General features: G+C 37.7%; 2 protein-coding genes across 2 annotated transcripts; both read right to left on the bottom strand.

Moving 5' to 3' along the window:
• Positions 1-4036: 4036 nt before the first annotated feature.
• Positions 4037-4975, bottom strand: LOC121456706 (olfactory receptor 1468-like). Its single transcript, XM_041665108.1, has one exon. It carries the CDS (start codon positions 4973-4975, stop codon positions 4037-4039), a length of 939 nt encoding a protein of 312 aa, XP_041521042.1.
• Positions 4976-16700: 11725 nt separating this feature from the next.
• Positions 16701-17642, bottom strand: LOC121456335 (olfactory receptor 1468-like). Its single transcript, XM_041664420.1, has one exon. The coding sequence runs from the start codon at positions 17640-17642 to the stop codon at positions 16701-16703; it is 942 nt and encodes a 313-aa protein (XP_041520354.1).
• Positions 17643-22074: the final 4432 nt, after the last annotated feature.

The raw sequence follows: 22074 nt of genomic DNA, 5'->3' as shown, positions 1-22074 counted from the left end.
GAGATGATTAACTTATATTTTTGAATGTAAAATTAATAAGTGGGATCTAAGGTTCTATCCAATATTTTAGACAGAGTGCTGCCTGCTCTGATTGTGTAAAATAATCACATTTTGCTTATATTCTTTTGATTTCAGTTGCTCCAAGAAGAATGTGTCTACTCTCTGTGTTTTGATTGGCATGAAAAGCAAATGTGGTTATATGGTAGGCTCAAGTTCCCATTCAATTATCCCTAAGGATGGTGTTGTTCACCTACATAAGACAACTAAATCACTTCAGTATTTTTGTATCTTTGTCTTACTAGAGAAATATATTTTTATTATTAAATAATATATAAATATATTATTTATTGATGCTTTATTCACCATATCTAGAAACAGAAATAGTCTAAAATACCTTCAACTGAAGGATAATGAAAATATGGTGCACACATATTATAGAATTTTATTCAATCATACAGTGCTCATTTTTAATTGGGTCATTTGTTCTTGATAATTTTTGTTTTTTTTGTATGTTCTAGATATTAATCTTTTGTCACATGTATGCCTGGCAAATATTTTCTTTCAATCTGTAGGCTACTTCCAGTTGATTGTCATTTCCTTTGCTGTCAGAAACACATTACCTTCATTTAGTGCCTCTTGTCTATTTAATGAGCTACCGGCACCCTGTTTATAATGCTCTTAACTATTCCTATATCTTGTAAATTATTCCCTATTTTTTCCCAGAGAAGACTAAGAGTTTAATGATGAAGTCCTTGACCCCAATAGTTACTGATTTTTCTTTTGGTTTCTTTTATTCTTTTCCTGCTTTTCCTTATTTGAAAACTTCATGAAATTTATTTTGATCATTCTTGTTCCTCGTCCAACTCCTCCCAGATACTCCCTACTTCTCTACCAACCCAACTCCATGCCTTTCTCTCTTTCTGTATAAAGCAAACAAAATACAAGAAACACACACATACACAACACCCCCCCCCCACACACTGTTAAACTCCTCAGAAACACAAAATGGACACCAAAAGATAAAAGCAAATAAATCAATAAGACCAAAAAATGCCCCTCAAAGCAAACAGAGGCCAAACATCTACAAAAATTCTGAGGTCATTTAATGTTGGCCAACTAATGAATTAGGGACTACACTGAAGTTTGGTTGATGTACTCTGTGAGACTTCACTGGAGAAAATTGTTTTTCTTTGCCAGCAGATATCAGTTTTATGTATCTTCTCTCTGTCTCTCTCTCTGTGTGTTTGTTGAATAATTTTCTTTTTAAAATATTATTTGCTTATTATTCTCTCATATATTATATCAAAGACCACATTTCTTCATTTCTTTTCTTATTTCAGCCCGACCCACCTTCCCCATGCCCCAGATCTACTCTTCCTTTGTTTCCCTTCAGGAAGAGCAGGCCTCCCAAAGATTTCAACCAAACATGGGATAACAAGTTACATTAATACAAACACTGATGACAACTTATGCTGGAGAGGTTGTGGGGTAAAGATAACACTCCTGCATTGCTTGTGGAAATTCAAGCTGGTACAGTTCCTTTATATGGCAGTCTGGCAATTTCTCAGAAAATTAGGAAATTACCTTCCACAAGAACCAGTAATACCACTTTTGGGTATATATCCAAAGGATGCTCAATTGTGCCACAAGAACTTATGTTCAATTATGTTCATAGCAGCATTGTTTGTCATAGCTAGAACCTGGAAACAACCTAAATGCCCCTTACCAAATAATGGGTAAGGAAAATGTGGTACATTCACACAATGGAGTACTACACAGCAGAAAAAAATAATGACATTTGGAATTTTGCGGGAAAATGGATAGAGCTAGAAAACATCATTTTGAGTGAGGTAACCCAGACACAGAAAGACAATTATCACACATACTCACTTATAAGTGGTTTTTAAACATAAAGCAAAGAAAACCAGCCTGCAAACCACAATCCCACAGAACCTAGAAAACAATGAGGATTGAATAATAAAACCTTGGAAAAATTTAGAATCAATCTATTTCAAAGTCCCTTTTATAACATTCACAGGCATATACCCAAAGGATTCTCCATCCTACATAAGGACACCCGCTCAACTAAGTTGTTTTGTTTGTTTCTTTCTTTTAGTTTTTCCAGACAGGATGTTTCTGTGTAACAGTCTTAGTTGTCCTGGAACCAGCTCTGAAGACCAAGTTGGCCTTGAACTCACTGAGATTCATCTGCTTCTGCCTCCCAAGAGCTGGGATTAAATGTGTGCACCACCCGCTGTTCTACTTTGTTTAATATAGCTTTATTCATAATAGTCAGGAACTGGAAACAAATTAGATGTCTCTAAACTAAAGGATGAATAAAAAAATGTGATGCATTTACAAAAGTGAGTATTGTCCAGCTGTTTAAAAATGACATAAAATTTGCATGAAAATTGTTGCAACAAGAAAAATCATCCAGAGTAAGGTAACCCAGACCCAGATACAGTATGCATTCAATTTTAAGTGGGTATTAGCTGGTAAATAAATGAGAATCAAGCTACAATATACAGAATGAGAGCAGTTATGCTTATAGTTGGGCTATAGTGGGGACGTATGGATTTCTCTGTAAGCGTAGATAGACTCTTCACGTGGACTGACGGCAGGTGGGTATGGGAAAGTGAGGGATGAGTTGTAGGGGATGAAGGGAGAGAATACTAGAAGAGACAGCTGGAATTGTGTGGTAGTTTGGGGGCGGTTTAGAAACCTAGTGCAGTGAAAAATACATGGAGTTTATGACCCTAGGGAGATCTTCTAGTAATGTATGTTATGGAGTCTGAAGTGGCCATCTTTTTTAGCCAGTCAAGGCTCCTGGTGGTGGGACTGGGTGACATTTTATTGAACTGGGGATGTCTTGTGGAGATGCCTAAACAACCGTAGCTGATGCTAGGATAGAGGTAAACTCTCTGAAAAGTGACAGAGGGGCCCAATTGCCAGCAACAACATCCATAGAGCTCTTTGAACATATAGAGGTCAAGCTGGTTAGGCTTGCAGCCTACACCCCTATATTCTAGTCCCTTTAGCGCATAAAAGAACTCTTCTGGCTACAAAAAGAGAAACCTGTACACTAACTCAGCAACAAAACCCTCCAACTACACTCTGTCCTACCAGCAATATGTTCTGGGGCAATGGTTTTGCAGAACTTGTCAGAGTAGCCAGCCCATTTTTGGTTTAATGTCAGGCTCATCCCACGAGAGGGAACCCATGCCTTGAATGGCCAGGGATCAGGGACTGTATTGTCCACAGACCTCAGTAGAACCAAACTGGCAAAAAGAAATCAATGAAATGATGCCTAATGATAATTTGCTGTTTTCATATATCCATACCTTCTCCAGTTGCCATCATAGAGAGTTTCTCCAGCAGCAGATGGGAATTGCAAGCATGGAGGATGTATGAGTGTGTACCATGTCCTGTGCCTATATGTGAAGACAGTTAGCTGGGTGATGTTGTAGGATTTCTGACTCTGTGTGTGTGTATGTGTGTGTTTATGGCTCTTTTTGTCTGTTTTTGAGACTGCTTAATTCCTACTGGGTTGCCTTGTCCAGCCTCCATATGATAACTATCACCTTGTATTATTGTATACTTTGTTTTTGGTAATGACTGGTTATCATCATTTGGAGGCCTGTTCTTTTATAAAAAGAAAACTGAGGGGTATTAAATCAGAGAGAATAGGGAGATGTGAGGATCTAAGAGGAGTGGAATGACGAGAAGCTGTCATTGGAATGTACTGTATGAGAAAATAACCTATTTTCCATAAAAATGATTGAAGAAAAAGAAATCAGATGAAACAGTGGTGCTTACCTTACGGTTTTCTAGGATCATGCATAAAAAACAGAGGATGGTATCACTGAGTTACTTAGGTCCCCTTCCTTAACTGAACTACTTTGCAAAATTCCTGTTAGCAAATGAAAATATTATGTAGTTTGTTATTGTATGTATGGCTGCACATATGGGTATATATTGTGATATTCATATCAATATATTTGCAAGGTAAGTTTAAGTAAAAATCTTTGTATTGCCACTATAAGGAATTTTTCTTCTTGTAAAGGACTCTTATCAGGGCCTCCTTAATATCTCTGTTCCTCAGGCTGTAAATGAAGGGATTCAGCATGGGAGTCACCACTGTGTACATCATGGCCATGGCTGTCTCCTTTGCAGTGGAGTTGTTGGCTGATGAACATAGGTAGAGACCAATAATTGCCCCATAGAACAGTGAGACCACAGACAGGTGGGAGCCACAGGTGGAGAAAATCTTGTGGATAACCAGAGTAGATGAAACCTTCAGAATTGAACAGACAATTTGTACATAAGACACAATGATCAGTAAGAATGGGATGACAATAACAAGCCCTCCCATGATAATTGTCATTAATTCATTAATATGAGTGTCAGAGCAGGCCAACTTGAGCAGGGCAGATATGTCACAGAAAAAGTGGGGGATCATGTTGTCCTCACAGAATGACACTCTGGCCATGAGTATGGTGTGCATCATGGCATTGAATGTGGACAGCACCCAGGACAGAACCACCAGACTCACACAGAGTTTGGGGCTTATGATAGTGGTGTAATGAAGGGGGAAGCAGATGGCCACATAGCGGTCATAGGCCATGACCACAAGAAAGAAGCTCTCCATGTTTCCAAAAATTATTGTAAAGTTCATTTGTATCAGACAACATGTGTAGGTGATGGATTGATTATGGTTCAACATGATCTGCAGCAATTTGGGCATTGTGACAGAGGAGAAGCAGAGGTCAGAGAAGGACAAGTTGCTGAGAAAGAAGTACATGGGTGTGTGCAGATGGGAGTCCAGTAGAGTGAGGATGATGATGATGAGGTTCCCCAGTACAGTAGTGAGGTACATGGCCAGAAACAGGGCATAGAACAGGTGCTGGTGCTCTTGGGGGATGGGCAGGCCTAGGAGGAGGAAGTGGGAGATGACACTTTGGTTGTCCATTATCATTCTTTATCTCCAGAATCCCAATGAGAAAATATCGGTATCCCTTAAAATTTGAAGTATAAGTGAACATATAGTTAGGATATTTGCTTTTTCACAATGGATCTGATAATAACATAGTAATTATAATCTCAAATTCCAAATGTCCATAATCATAACCATCAATGAATTTTTTCATCTTATCTAAAAAGGTTTCTATTTCTATCATTTTCTCGACAGCTGTATGCCATTTCTATGGAGATACAAAATAGACTAAAGCTTATCTCTCCTGCTCTCTGCTTAACTGTTATTTGTAATTTGTAGTTTGCTTGATGTTATTTTCACAATGAATGTTCTTGAAGAATCTGGATAAATTTTATCATCATACTATCATATAAATGTCAAGAATATTGCACATACTCCTATGCCTTAGATTACCACTACGAAATCAGACAATCCATATCTCTGTAACATACATATTTCTGCTTCACTGTTCACTAATCATCTTCCCTCCATTGCACACACAACAGGCATCAGACGCCCAGAAGCCAAAAGTGAATTTTATGTCTTCATGCTGTTGACTCCCGAAGCATTCCTCATTCTCCTACCTCTCCCGTATCCCATAGAGTAGTAAATGAAATTTATGTTTCAGTCACAAATCTGTAAATTTTGATCCTTTTATTTTTTCTTATCTTGAACTGCTACCATGCATTATACAGCATCATGATGCTTGGATTTTACCAGTGAAGATTAGGTACCTGCTGCTCAAATTAATACTGATTTCTTCAACTTCAACTGTAGAAAAATCCCCATTTACACAGAAAGACTGAACCACTTGACCCTAAACTGTACACTTCATAATGAGTGTCGAAGATCTAATGTGGCATTTCTGCAGTGTTAGGGTTAGTCAATTCCTTAGTAATACTGATGACTCCAAATCATATCCACATGTGTTAGTCCACAAAATGTCATTGATATTGATGCAGAAGACAGGACGGGAAGTTTTATGAGTAATATAAAAAAGGAATAACAAGTTTGATTGGAATTTTCACTTAAGTTATTCCTCAGATGTCTATATCATGTATGATGGCTAATTTATGTATCAGGTGGTTGAAGCCTGATGCCAGTTTTGGAAAAAAACTACTTGATGTGGAGGTATTCTCTAACTTTTTTAAGACAGAGTTTCTCAGTGTAACTCTGCAGAGATTGTGTAAATGTGATTTAATATGTAGATCTTGAGTACCTAACACTTCATAACATGATGAGCTCCATGCAATCACATGAAGGAATTAGAAAAAAAGGACACTTCACAAAAGAAAAAAAGTTACTTACTTTTTTTTTTGCTAGAGATACATCTCTAAAACCTATACTCTTTCACTCTTTCCTGGATGACAGTATTCTAGAAAGTTGTTTGAATGTTTTTCTAATCATATTCCCATTGTACAGTCTGTATCCTAAGTCATATGCATGAGTGGCCCCCTGACCTCATATGTCAGTTTTGATTCTGTGCGGCACTGGTAAATGAATCTATCAAATGTCTCAAAGCTGACAACATAGTAAATACATCAAGAGATTTATGGAACTTTCTCTGATATATACACGTATGATCTACTGCTTGTATATTCTCAGACTGACAATGTTTATCACAGCTGAGGGTTAGCATTACAGAGGGGAAACCTTGGAGGCAAAAGAAATCATGTATCATTTAAAAGATGCTCTCCTTATGTACCCAAGACTGGCCTCAAACATGCGGCACTCCTGCCTCTGCTTCCCAAGCACTGGCATCATAGGCATGTGCCACCATGCCCAGTGTCTCCTCCTCCTCTAAATAAACAGTATCTTTGTGTTAGATGGAATGTGTGCAAGGAACATAAACTGGAGATATCACCTCAACAATTATCACTCATGGGCCAATGGACTTCATACCATCTTTAGTTATTTAGCCCACTGTAGTGAAATGAAGAATAAATAAAAATCCCAGGTGATATTATTCTAACATTTGGTACAATTGCCTATCATCCTGTATTCTGTAGAAGCACAGAGTTGAAAAGTAGCTCCTCCTGTACTTTTACATGAGCACCTATACGATTTAATGTCTTTCTTGATGGACTACACTTAGGAGCAATCACAGATATTAAAACTAAGGCACTGATTTGGGAAACTGTACAGATAAAACTATTCGTCCTCTTAGGTGGGACATTGTTCAGAGTTTTTTAAGACCCCTCAGGCTAAGCTAAAGTAAACAACCTCTCAACATTACAACAGTGAACTCCATCTCACAGTGCTGTTCTCATGTGGAAATGGTGTGATACCAAGAGAAAATTACATAATGTGTAATTGTAATGTGCCCATCCATATGAACTTGGTTATATGATTATCAAGAAACAAATACATGTACAGTGTGGTGAAGTCCTAGGAGACAGAGAAGGAAGAATGTTATCATACCTGGAAAACTGTCCTACATCACACTGGAAATTCATATGAGATGACAGCAGGACAGCGGCTTATTTTCCTGAATGGACCTAGATCTGCTGAGGTTGAGTCAAATTTTCTGGTTTAAGATTCTGTTCACCTTTATTTTATTCCCATGCAAAGGAACTAATGGTGTCTATACTCATCCCTTTACCACATTTCTATTCACATCCCCCTGTGGCCATCATAGGGACTTAGGAGGCCTGCATCCCATAGGAGTCCAGATCCTGTATAACTCATTAAAGACATAATAATTACCCAGGATCTTTCTTGGACATTTTTCCCCCAGGGATCTCTAGTGGAGACCAATTATTATCACCTATCCCTCCTTTCTATATTTAGGGAAGGCAAAGTTTAAAAACATACAATTTAAGAACAACTTTTAAAAACATCTAAACATATATCAGCAACAAGAAAGCCTCAAAAGACTGGAAACATGCAAACTTCTTGGAAACATGCAAACGTCTTACCTTTTCAGGCAATGTATAGGGGTTTTGCTTGGCTGGAGCAGACTTTCCTAGGGGGAAAAGTGAAGAAGTGTTACTGTAAAACCACCCCAAATCATCAGGCATTATTCATTTATGATGTAAAGTGTCTTACATAACAAAAGTTTACACAAGAAGCCCCTTGCAGTTTCATATTTGGAGGATGGGTATTTGTAAGCTTAGCCTTTAATCTCTCTAGCCAATCCACAATAGTTTTTAAGCAGAGTGAGACAGTAGAAAACCACACACATTGGGAAGGTCCTCTAGGACATCATCTCAACAGCTATACAACCTTATGGAAATTTTTAAACTCCATCAGCCAAATTTCTTTGTGTAACAATATGTGAACAGTCAGGAATATGGCAAGCAGATGGCATGCTTAATGCATCCTTAGTCTAATAGGAAAACAATCCACATTCCTGTGCATGTCTGCTCATTTTGTCTTTATGAAAACCTTAATTGTACTTACTATGACCAGTGTCCCAACCCCTCTCCTTACATGTGAGGTTACTTTCCAATTCCATGTTCTATGAGGTCACCCTTCACCATGAGTCTGTAGGTGGCATTTAAAATTCCTTCCTTTATTACAATTTCATGGCTTGACAGTCATCATTTGGATGAAGTTCTGTCTGTGATAATGACACAGAAAATTTTAACCCCAGGGAATCTTGATCCTTATAGGTCTAACCTTTACTAACTCTTAGAGATTAAGAACTTGTTTTTGAATGTGGAAATAATAATTGGGATCTAAGGATATATCCAGGATTTTAAACAGTCTGCTGCCAATTTTGCTTTTATAGAAAAACCGCATTTTCTTTGCTAATAAATTGGTTTCAATAACTCCAATAAGAATAATGCATCTACTCTCTGTGTTTTGGTTGAAACAAGAAGCAAAAGAGATTGTATGGTAGGCTTAAGTTTTAGTTTATCATCCCTGAGTAATAAGATATTCACTTACATAAATATAACTAAAGAGCCTTAGTACTTTCAGTGTCATTCAAAGCAATTTATGATGCATTTTAGAACCCATAATCCCCTAAAAAAAAAAGTCCTGTGTCCAGTCATACATATACTCACCTCAAAACGTCCACATGCAATTCCTTTGTACTTTTCTTTGTGCAGATTTTCTTTTTTTTACAATTTTTTTTAAAATTTATTTATTTATTTAAGGATTTCTGCCTCCTCCCCGCCACCGCCTCCCATTTCCCTCCCCCTCCCCCGATCAAGTCCCCCTCCCTCATCAGCTCGAAGAGCAATCAGGGTTCCCTGACCTGTGGGAAGCCCAAGGACCGCCCACCTCTATCCAGGTCTAGTAAGGTGAGCATCCAAACTGCCTAGGCTCCCCCAAAGCCAGTACGGTGCAGTAGGATCAAAAATCCATTGCCATTGTTCTTGAGTTCTCAGTAGTCCTCATTGTCCGCTATGTTCAGCTAGTCCAATTTTATCCCATGCTTTTTCAGACCCAGGCCAGCTGGCCTTGGTGAGTTCCTGATAGAACATCCCCATTGTCTCAGTGTGTGGGTGTACCCCTCGCGGTCCTGAGTTCCTTGCTCGTGCTCCCTCTCCTTCTGCTTCTGATTTGGACCTTGAGATTTCTGTCCGGTGCTCCAATGTGGGTCTCTGTCTTTGTCTCATTTCATCGCCTGATGAAGGTTAATTTTCTGTTCTTGATAATTCCTGTGATAGCTCTTGATAGCTAGCTTCTTTCTATTAGCATGTTTTCCAGGTACATTTGTGTAGTTCTATGTGCAAATAGTTGACTTTTTAATTGACAAGTAGTATGTTCTTTCACAGATACGCATTGGTTATTTCCTTAATCATCAGTTGAATTTTCCCCCCTTAGGGACAATGATAAGTATAACTTCTATGAATGTTAATGTATAGCCATTTATTTGAATCAATTATTGTAGGTATTAACCTAGTCATATGGTAATTCCATACTAAAAGGTATTTTTCCTTTTTAATTTTTGATACATTGTAAATGAAAAACTCTTAATATTTAAGTTAGACTACTAGGTAGTTGGTTTCCTTATGGCTTTTTCATTATACTTAATTTTGTTTAACATCTGCTCAATGCCTTTTTATCCTATCTTTCTATCCCCATCTCTGCTGTAACCCTGCTGAAATTCAATATTACCTCTTCTACTTTCATATTACTTGCATTCTGTTGTCCTTCTACATTTTCTCCTTAAGCCTTCTAGTTTTCACTATCACAAGTAATGCGATATCACAAGTAGTGTTCTGCCTTCTATACACAATCTCACATAAATACAAATACATACCAATTAATAATGGTGCTGGAGAGGTGACTCAAGTGGTTAAGTGTATTTCCTACTCCTGCAGAGATTAGATTCCTTTCCCAGCATCAATGGGGAGGCTCACAATTATTTGCAATTCCAATTCCAGGAGACCCATCGTTCTTCTGGCCTCTATGTGCCCCAGTTATGCATGTGTTGAAGTATTTACGTATGCATAGGCAAAACACTTATACACATAAAATTAAAAAAAATTGTTTTTCAAGTTATTTTAATTATGCTGGCTTAGTAAAATGGTGGTCATAGGTTATTCTCTGAGATCCATGACTGCACTCCCTCCCCTGGTAGTTGGTTCCACAAATAAATTTACAGGATAATGCCTGCACTTGAATTAAATTCATTGTACATAAGCCCTTATTTTCACTTTTCTTTCATCAAAGATGAAACTTACTCCAAACTTGTCTGTATACTGAGTCACGAATCAGTCTCAACAGATACAAAGAAAATTGAAATAATCCCTATATTATTTCATAAAACTATAGATTAAAGCTAGATTTCACCCGCAGAAACAAGAAGAAGCCTACAAAAACATGGAAAGTGAACAACTCTACTGCCTGACTGCTGAATGAAGGCAGAAATAAGGTAAAGGTTAAAGACTTCCTAGAATTCAGTGGAAATTAATGTACAATGTACCCAAACTTATGAGATACTATGAAAGAAATGCTAAGAGGAATGCTCATGGTACTAAATGTCTTCAGAAAGAAATTAGATCTCGTACTAGCAACTTAACAGTGCACATGAAAGCTTTAGAACAAAAAGAAGCAAACATACTCATGAGGAGTAGATAGCGGGAAATAATCAGAGGGTTGAAATCAACAAAATAGCAGGAAAGAAAACAATATAAAATATCAACAAAACAAAGAGTTGGTTCTTTGCAAATATCAATGAGAGACAAATTTTTATATAAACCAACAAAAATGAATAATAAAGAGAATACTCAAATTAACAAACTCAGATACAAAATGGGGAACATAGCAACAGACATCAAAGAAATCCAAAGAATTATAAGGTCGTACTTAAAAAAATTTATACTCCACAAAATTGGAAAATCTAAAAGAAATGAGCAATTTTCTTGATAGATACCACTTTACATAGATAAACCAATATCAGATAAACAATTTAAATAGAACTATAACTCCCAATGAAATAGAAATGGTGTGGGAGGTCCTTCTGTCTGTGCATTGCTTTTATTGGTTAATGAATAAGAATTGCTTTGAGCTTATGGCAGGGAAGAACAGAACTAGGCAGGGAAAACTAAGCTGAATGCTGGGAGAAAGGAGGCAGAGTCAGGAAGAAGCCAGAGTCACATGGTGATACACAGATTAATAGAAATGTGTTAACTTAATATGTAAGAGTTAGCCAATCAGAAGCTAGAGCTAATGGGCCAAGCAGTGACTTAATTAATATAGTTCTGTAAAACTGTTTTGGCACTGAGCAGCTGGCAAACAGCAAGCGGCCTCCTTACTACATAGAAACATTCATTAAAAGTCTCACAGACAAGCCGGGCGCATGCCTTTAATCCCAGCACTCGAGAGGCAGAGGCAGGCGGATCTCTGGGAGTTCGAGGCCAGCCTGGTCTACAAGAGCTAGTTTCAGGACAGGCACCAAAGCTACAGAGAAACCCTGTCTCGAAAAACCAAAAAAAAAAAAAAAACAAAATTCTCACAGACAGATGAAGCCCCAGGTCAGATGGTTTTTATGCAGAAGTCTATGAGAATTTCAAAGATAAGCCAACATCAATACTCCTCTAATTATTCCAAAAAAATAGGCTTAGAAGGAGCATTGCAGTATTTATTTTATGGGGCTACAGTCAACCTGAGACCCAACCATACAAACTGAACAACTAAAGAAAATTATATATCTATTTTTTTTAATCACGTAACTGCAAAAATATTCAATAAATTTTCTTGAAAACTGAATCCAAGAACATGTGAAAAAGATCATCCATGGATACTTTTTTTTTGACAAAGACAAACTTATACAATAGAAAAAAGAAGGCATCTTCAACCCATTAGCATTTTCAATAAATCAGTTAGGACTGCAAATGGTGCTGGTCTAATTGTGTGTTGGCATGTGTATGTTCCTTTTATTGGTTATTGAATAAAGAGAATGGCTTAAGAGTAAATCCATGAGGGAAATCAGAACAGAGAGAGAGAGAGAGAGAGAGAGAGAGAGAGAGAGAGAGAGAGAAAGAGAGAAGGAGGAGGAGTCAGGGAGATGCCATGTAGCTGCTGAAGGAGAAGGACATGCTGGAACCTTAGGAACCTTACCTATAGGCCACAGCCTCGTGGCAATACACAGATTGATAGAAATGGGTTAATTTAAGATATAAGAGCTAGCTAGAAATATGCCTAAACTGTTGGCCAAGCAGTGTTGTAATTAATATAATTTCTGTGTGATCATTTGGGTCTGATTGGCCTGATAATGAAAGAGTAGCCTCTGCCTATACTTGTAGAAAATGCAAATAGATTCATATTTATCACCCTGCACAAAACTCAAGTATAAGAAGATCCACCACCTTAAACAACTTAAAACCAGATGCACTTACTTATATAAGAGAAAGTGGGGAGTAACTTTTAACACATTGGAGCAGGAGACAACTTTCTGAACAGAACACCAAGAGTGCAAACATTAAGATCAGCAATATATAATGGGACCTCATGAAGCTGAAATGCTTCTGTTAAGCAAAGAACACCATCAATAGGACAAAACTCATCCCCTACATATATGGTAGAGGGCTACTATCCGAAATAGACAAAGAACTCACGAAAGTATATGTCATAAAAAATAATTCAATAAAACATGGAGTACGTGTAAATGCTGCATCTCTAGAAGAAAAAGATATTCTGGCTGTTGGGAGTCAGGGTATACCTATAGTTCAGAAGGGAAAGATATCCTGGCTGTTGGGAGTCAGGGTATACCTATAGTTTAGAAGGGAAAGATATTCTGGCTGTTGAGAGTCAGGGTATACCTATAGTTCAGAAGGGAAAGATATTCTGGCTGCTGGGAGTCAGGGTATACCTATAGTTCAGAAGGGAAAGATATTCTGGCTGTTGAGAGTCAGGGTATACCTATAGTTCAGAAGGGAAAGATATTATGGCTGTCAGAAGTGAGGCTATACCTATAGCTCTGTTCTGGTGGGGGATGATTTCCCAGTAGGATTGTAGCAATTCTACTTCTCTCTGAGAGAATCCTTACAGTTCATTTGTGCTTCATTCTGCTTAGGGTCTTTTCCTGTAGAGATGTCTGCTGTTTCTCTGTTCTATTCTGCTAAGAGGGTTTCCCTGTAGAGAAACAGCAATTCTTCTTGGATGAAAGTTGTTACATCTCTGCTTCTTTCTGCTAAGGGGTTCCGCCTCACAGAAATGTATCAGTTTCCTCCTTCAGTGAAAGTTGTTACTTTTCTGTTCTACTCCACTCTTGCAAAAGTAGGTCTTCACCCAATACTCATTAAATAGATTTATTGGAAGGAAGAAATCCAGAAGAGTGTCTGCCTCTGCCAGGGTGGAAAAGGCAACTGCCAGATGAACAGGTACAGGGATTATATAGAACTTTTTAGGGGGCAGAGATTTTTCCAGGGTGAAGATTTTCAGGGTGGGAATTGGTTGGATTTCAATCCTAAACTTGGGGAAAAAATCAGAAATTGGCTGATGTTTTTCCTGTTCAAAGACTGTTTTTGTGCTTAGTTGGTTTGGCTCTGATTTCAGGACTAAGGTGTCTTTCTTTCACTATCTCTGGTTTCAGTACTAAAGTGTGTTTCTTTGGCTCTGATTTTGGGGCCAAAGTGTGTTTCTTTTACTGTCTTTGGTTTCAGGGTCAGGGCATGTTTCCTTAGCTGGCCCTTTACCCTACAGTACAGAGCTAAAGATGCTCTCAAAAGAGCAATCTCAAATGAGTGAGAAGCACTTAAAGAAATGATCCTTAGTCATCGGGGAATTGCAAATCAAACGATTCTGAGATTCAATCTTATACCTGTCAGAATGGTTAAGTTCAACACCAAAATTAACAGCGTGTGCTGGGGAGGTTGTAGACCAAGGGAACACTTGTCCTTGGCTAGTAAGAGTGAAAACATGTATATCTACTTTGGAAATCAATATGATGGTTTGTCATAAAATTGGAAATCAATCTACCTCAATACCCAGCTTTGCTACTCCTGAGCATATGCCCAAAGGTTGCTCCTTCCTACCACAAGGACTCTTGCCCAACTATGTTCATCATAGTTTTTTTTTTGGTAATAACCAGAACCTGAAAACAGCCTAGATGTCCCCCAACCAAAGAATGGTTTGAGAAAATGTGTACACAATGTGTACAATGATATGTTATTCAGTTGTTGAAAACAAAAATATCATGAAAACTTCTGGCAAATGGATGAAACTAAAAAAATCATCCTGAGCGTGGTAATCCATACACAGAAAGACAAACAAAGTATGTGCTCACTTATAAGTGGATAGTAGCTGTAAAGTAAAGGGTAACCATGTTGTAATCCACAGAACCAGAGAAACAAAGGAACAAAGAGGGCTCAACAAGGGCTGTGTAAATATCCCTGGGAAGGGAAAATTGAGTAGATATTGCAGACTGACTCAGGGTGGGTAGGGACAGAAATGGTATGGGTCAGCTGGGGGGACAATGGAGGGAGAACATATGGGAAGAGACAACTGTAACTGGGGAGCATCTTGCGGATGAACTAGAAACACAGTGCAATTGAAACTCCTAGGAATCTACAAGTGTGACTATTGCTAATGCTCCTAATAATAGGATCATAGGTCCAGCACTGGCTGTTTTCTGTAACCAGACAGCAAGATGTCTCTGTCAGTCCTAGAGTTTTGGAGTTGTATACGATGTACTTCCTGTTTACTGAGGTAATATTATATCCTTTTGGATTTTTTGATGGAGTTGAAGAATTTATAGTTATAGGTATAATTTTCCTTAGTTATGATAAGAGATAAAGTCGATATACATATTGTAACTGTAATCATTGCTTGATACCTGTTTTGTTATATGAAATTTTACTATGTTACAGTTAAAACCATCCTTTTTATTTAAACAGAAAAGGGGAGGTGATGTGTGATTCTCCTCTGTATGCCTGAATACCATTGGCTAATAAAGAACTATCTTGGGCCTGCCCAGAGCAGAATAGAGGTAGTTGGGGAAAACTAAACTGAATGCTGGAAGGAAAAAGGTAGAGTTAGAGTGAAGCCATGTAGCCCTGCTGGAGCCTGATGCCAAAATTTTACTTGGTAGGCCACAGCCATGTGGTGATAAACAGATTAATAGAGATGGGCTAGTTTAGAATGTGAGTCAGCCAGAAATACGCTTAAGCTATTGGCTAAACAGATTTGCAATTACTATAATTTCTGTGTGATTATTTCAGGTCTGAGCTGCTGGGCAGCTGGGAAACAAACAAGCAGCCTTCCTTACAACACAAGACCACAAAGAATATAAAATATTTTGGGAAAAGCCTAGTCAAGCAAGTACAAGTCTCATATGACAAAATCTTCAAGTCTTTCAAGAATAAAACTGAAGACAATAAAAGAAAACATAAAGATCTACCATGCTTATTAATTGGTAGAATTATTAGTAAAAATGGTCATCCTACCAATGAGCAATCTCCATCAAAATTCCAACAAAATTCTTTATAGACATTGAAAGGATAATAGTCAGTTTCATATGAAAAAACAAACAAACAAAAACCCCGGATAGCTAGAACAGTCCTGAAAAGTAAAAGAACTTCTAGAGGTATAAGGACCACTGATTTCAACCTGTAGTACTGAACTATAGTACTAAATTAAACATGGTATCAGCATAAATAGAGGCATGTTGATCAATGGAATAGAACCAGAGACCTAGACATAAATCGACATACTTGTGGACACCTGAGTTATGATAAAAATGCCAGAAATGTATAAAAGAAAATGAAAACATCTTGAATATGTGGTAATGGTCTTACTGGATGCCAGTATTTAGAACAATGTAAATAGATCCGTATTTATTACCCAGCAGAAAACTCAAACCAAGTGGATCAAAGATCTCAATATTAGTTTAATGCATCTAATAGAAGAGAAAATAGGGAATAGCCTTGAATGTATTGACATGAGAGAAGAATAAATAAACAGGAAATGATTATTTTCATTAACCTAAGATGATTATTATATACCATTTATTCATATTTTTAAAGTATACTGCAGCCAACATAGAATTTTGCATAAAATCACAAATCTTAGAGTAACAATAATGGAAAGTATGGTGATCTGATAAAACAATGTCTCTTACCTAATGATTTTCTAGAATCATACAAGAAATAGTATGGCATCACTGAATCACTAAGGTTCCATTCCATAAACGAATTACTTTGAAAGCTTCTGTTTGTGGTGGAAATATTATGTAGTATGTTACTGAATGCTTGTTTCATTTCAGAGATACATTTTGTAATATTAATCACATATGTTTACTAGATAAATTTAAGCAAAACTCCCAGCGCTGCTAATATAAGGAGATTTTCTTCTTGCAAAGGACACTTATCAGGGCCTCTTTCATGTCTCTGTTCCTCAGGCTGTAGATGAAAGGGTTCAACATGGGAGTCACTGCTGTGTACATCATGGCCATGGCTGTCTCCTTTACATTGGAGTTATTAGCTGATGGAAATATGTAGAGACCAATAAGTGTCCCATAGAACAGTGAGACCACAGACAGGTGGGAGCCACAGGTGGAGAAGACCTTGTGGATAACCCGAGCAGATGAAACCTTTAGGATGGAGCAGACAATTTGCACATAGGACACAATTATGAGTGAGAATGGGATGACACTTAAAATCCCTCCAACGATAAATATCATTAGTTCATTAATATAAGTGTCAGAGCAGGCCAACTTGAGCAGGGCAGATATGTCACAGAAAAAGTGGGGGATCACATTGTCTTCACAGAATGACAATCTTGCCATGAGTATGGTGTGCAGCATGGCATGGAGTGTGGCCAGCATCCAGCACAGCACCACCAGACTCACACAGAGTTTGGGGCTCATGATGCTAGTGTAATGAAGGGGGAAGCAGATGGCCACATAGCGGTCATACGCCATGACCACAAGAAGGAAGCCCTCCAATGCTACAAGAATTATTATAAAGTACATTTGTGTCAGACAACCTGCATAGGGGATGGATGGGCCATGACTCTGCATGTTATGTAACAGTTTGGGCATTGTGACACAGGAAAAGCAGAGGTCAGAGAAGGACAAATTACTGAGAAAGAAGTACATGGGTGTGTGCAGATGGGAGTCCAGTAGAATGAGGATGATGATGATGAGGTTTCCCAGAATGGTGGTGAGGTACACAGCCAGGAACAGGGCATAGTAAAGGGGTCGGTGCTCTGGTGGGATATTCAGGCCCAGAAGGAGGAAGTGAGAAATGAAAGTTTGATTGCTCATTATCATTTTTCATCTCCAGGGTCCTAATGAGAAAATATCAGAGTCCCTTAAATTCAAAATAAAAGTAAATATATATATCCATGATGTATATTTTATAACAATGTATCTGATTTTATCATAATTATATCTCAATTTCCAAATATCTGTCTATATTAATTACAACCATCAATGGTTTTTTAAAACTTGTCTTTAACAGATTTCCATTTTACGTGGATTCCTAGATAGTTAGTTCTATGTATTTCTACTGATATACTAAATGAACTAATGATTCTCTGTCCTTCTGTCTATATATTCTAGGTAATGTTTTTTGTTCGCTTATACTTTGCTCTGTGTTATTTTGTATATTGGTATTCCTGAAAAATTTGGATGAGCTCTATCATCATAAGTTTACATAAATTTCAAAAGAAGTTCACATGTTCTAACATATTACCATTTCCAGCTCAGACATCCATTTTCTGTAACAAAGATTTCTGCTTCAGTTTCACTAATCATCTTCCCTCCATTACATGCATGACAGGCGTCAGAAGTTCAAAAGCCCATGTGAAAGTTATGTCTTCACTTCGTTTTCTTCTAAAACATTACTCATTCTTTTTCTTCTCCAGTGTCCCATAGTACAGTGAAAGAAATTAAATTTGAGCCAGAAATTTATAAAATTTGATCCACTCACTTTATTTTTACCTTGAGCTGCTCTTATACATAATACAAAATCCCTTTTCATTCACCTTCTATTTAATCCATCCCTTTCTGTGAGGTTATAACTGTATATAAGGATCAGATCTTGCCTTTACTGGAATATGGAAGCAGACTCAGTTCATCTCCACATCCCCTTGTCTCCTGACCATTCTCTTCTCCTTTAGCATGCTTCATTTACACAGTGGGGTTCTAACACAGGAGTTCCATTATCTCTTGTCTGATTTGTTCTTCAGATTATCACCGTTGCTGTGAGGATAAGGACAAAGCTCCTGTCAGGGACACAAGCATCATTTAATTATCTGGATACTAATGCTGTTTCATTATCTAATGTGTACCAAGGTACATCCTTCCTTATGAGTTCTCTCATTAACACTTGGATTTCTCTATCAATGCTGTGGTAAAACTCTTCACCTCCTAATTTTAGAGTTTCTTCTCCACTTGCCTATTACTTCCTCCCTTCTCTTCTTTATCTATTTCATATTTATTAATATGTAAGAGATATTGTTTATCACATACACAGCAAAATTTATCCTGTCTCCCCATACCAAATAAGCCCTTTTGCATCCTATACATACTCCATACACTTAATAATTTGATCACTGCTTTAAGCTATCTTCCCATTGATTGTAAACTATATGAAGGAAAGGTCACACTAGATTTTATTTCATTTTGTCATTTACATTCATTCTTACATTTGCATTCATTCAGTATCAAACATGAATTTGGACAATGTTACCTGGTTCTCAAACTGATGCAAATTTCTTTAAATACAAAGGAGAACATCCTAATTATAATTGAAAGACTTGAGCAGTTATCCTGAATTTTACACTGTATAATGAGTGTCAGAGATCTAACATTTCATTTCTACAGGCTGAGGGTTATTCATTTTTATCACACCTCAGTAATACTGATGACTCTAAATCATATCCACATGCTTTAATCCATAAAATGTCATTGGGATTGGTATAGTAGACAGATATGACAAAATTTTTATGAGCTATCACAAGGAAATAGCAACATTAGTTTGGAACCTTCACTTGAGTTATTACAAATATGTCTATTCTGTGTGTGATGATTAATTCATGCATCAAGACAATTTAAGCATGATGTTAATTTTTGAAAAATACTGGTTGCTATGAAGGCAGTAGAAAATATCATTAATTTTTAGACTTTAAGTAAAGTAAGTAGTACTTCATAACATGAAGATCTTTATGCAATCAGATGAAAGAATTAGGCAAAAGACAGTTCATTAATGAAGGGTTTTCATATTTTACCTTAGATACACGTCTGTATCCTCTACTCTTCTCAGGGACTTCAATATTCTTGAGAGGTTTTCAAATTTTAGCCTTGTCAGCCCCAAATACATGGCATTCTGTGTACTAAGTCACATGCAAGGACACACACATACCACACTCACACACCCACTATTCTTTGAGTCTGAACAACACTGACTAATGAACCCTTTTTGTCTCCAAGATGACAAAAGAGGAGAAGCATCAAGAAGTCTAAGCAAGTATCTTGAAATTCTACACCCAAGTCTGAATGCTTGCATCTTCATAGCCTAACCATGTACAACACAAATGAATTTAGAATTTGAACACTTAGACATCGTGGATTAGCACTGGAGAGGGAGAAAACTGTTGTAAAAATATCATGGTCTCTATATAAAGCTGCTTCTTTTATCTATCCAAGACTTGCCTCCAACATGCAGTACTCCAGCCTCTGCTTCTTGAGCACTAGATTATAGGCATATGCCACCATGCCTAGTTTCTCCTTCTTTTGTTAATGTACAGTACCTTTGTCTATATAAACAAGTACATAGATCAGAAACCAGATAAATTGTTCTCAACTGTTACTAGTGATGGGCCATTTGACTTCATACCATATTTAGATATTCAACTCACCATTCTGAAATTAAACAACACAAAAAATCCCAAGTGATATGTTTCTAACATTGGGTACAATTGCACATTTTCTTAGATTCTCTAGAAGCACTGAGTTTGAAAGAATATCTCTTCTTGTACTTTTTCATGATCACCTACATGATATTGATGTATCCCTTGATGGACTGCACTTAGGAATATTCACAGATGCTATTACTAAAGCACTGATTTGTGAACTTGTGCAACAAAACTAATCTTCACCTTAGGTAAGACATTGTTCAGAGTTTGCTAATACCCCATAAGTCAGTGTATCATAAACAACCGTTCAGCACCACAGCAGAAAACTCCACCCCCACAGCACTGCTCTTGTGGTGAAATGGTAAAATATTGAGAGAAAATTCCAGAATGAGTAATTATAATGAAACCATCAATATGAAAGCACTTATATGATGACCATAAAACCAATACTTTCTCCATTTGATGATGTCTTGGGAGACAGAGAAAAGAAGAATACTATCATACCTTTAAAAATGTTCTATCTGATCTTGAAAGTTCATTTGGATTGAGAATAAGACACCAACTCATTCTCTTGAATTTATCTAGATCTTCCAGTGCTCAGTCAAAGTTTTTATTTCAGGATCCTGCTCAACTTTATTTTATTTACAGGCACAGGAACTAGTGGCCTCTTCTGTAATTGCCTATCTACCTCTCTCTACTCACACCACCCTATGGACATTTTGGGCCTTAGAGGCCCTGCATCCCTTAGGAGTCCAGATCCTGTGTAACTCATTAAAGACATTGTAATTAGCCAGGACCTTTCTAGGACCAATTTACTTCAGGAATTTCTTGTGGAGAACATATATAGTCACTGATTACTCCTTCCTGTATTTAGGGGAAGGTAAAGTTTAAAGAACAACAACAAACAAAACAAATAACATATAGTAGTCACAAGAAAACTAAAAAAGAGGAAAGATGCCCAACCATTGACTATTCAAGTAATGAACAGGCTTCTGTTTGACTGGAGCCCACTTTGTTAAAGAGAGAAATGAAGAAGCTGACTCAAAAACCATGTCAAGTTATCTGATGTGGGAGTGTCATATATCAATCTGTTGATTTCATTGGTTAAGCAATAAAGAAACTGCTTAGCCCTGATAGGTTAAAACATAGGTGGGAGGGGTAAACAGAACAGAATGCTGGGAGGAAGAGGAAGTGAGCTCAGAGACACCATGCTCCCCTCTCCCTGACAGAGACTATATCTCTGCTCTCTGAGGCAGACGCATGAAGCTCAGACCCAGGATGGACATAGGCTAGAATCTCCCTGGTAAGCCACCTCGTGGGCTACACAGATTATTAGAAATGGGCTAGTCCAGGTGCGAGAGTTAGCCGAGAAGAGGCTAGATAGAAATGGGCCAAGAAGTGTATGAATGAATACAGTTTGTGTGTTGTTATTTCAGGCATAAGCTAGCAGACGGCTGGGATGCTGGGGACGCAGCCCCATGGCTCCTATTACTACAGAATGGCTCCCAGATGTGTGGACAACTGTATCCACTGAAAGCCTGAGAAAGCTTGGGAAAGAGTAAAGCATGTTTTCTTGGTAACAGCGATTTCTCGGGTCTGCTCTGCTGGCTAGAAGCAAGCAAGTGCTCTCATCTACGAGAGGCTTTCTGACTCAGCTTCAGTTGCAAAACCCTGCAGCTCTTAAGAGGTCCTGCCATGAAACACTTAAATGGTGTTGACGAAAAGCTGAACGCATGCTTTTCGGTTTTTCAGCCATAGCAGGAAAAAAGCTGCGCTGTTTAAAAATGCTGGCTTTCTGGGCCATCCTGCCAGGGCAAACTCTGACTGTTTGAAGCAGGAGGGCC

Source organism: Microtus oregoni, unplaced genomic scaffold, assembly GCF_018167655.1.
Source record: "Microtus oregoni isolate MIOR12 unplaced genomic scaffold, Mior012 000015F_ref0000493, whole genome shotgun sequence".
NCBI classification, from domain to species: Eukaryota; Metazoa; Chordata; class Mammalia; order Rodentia; family Cricetidae; genus Microtus; species Microtus oregoni.
The sequence above is the reverse complement of the archived record's forward strand: the minus strand, read 5'-3'. Positions and strand labels throughout refer to the sequence as shown.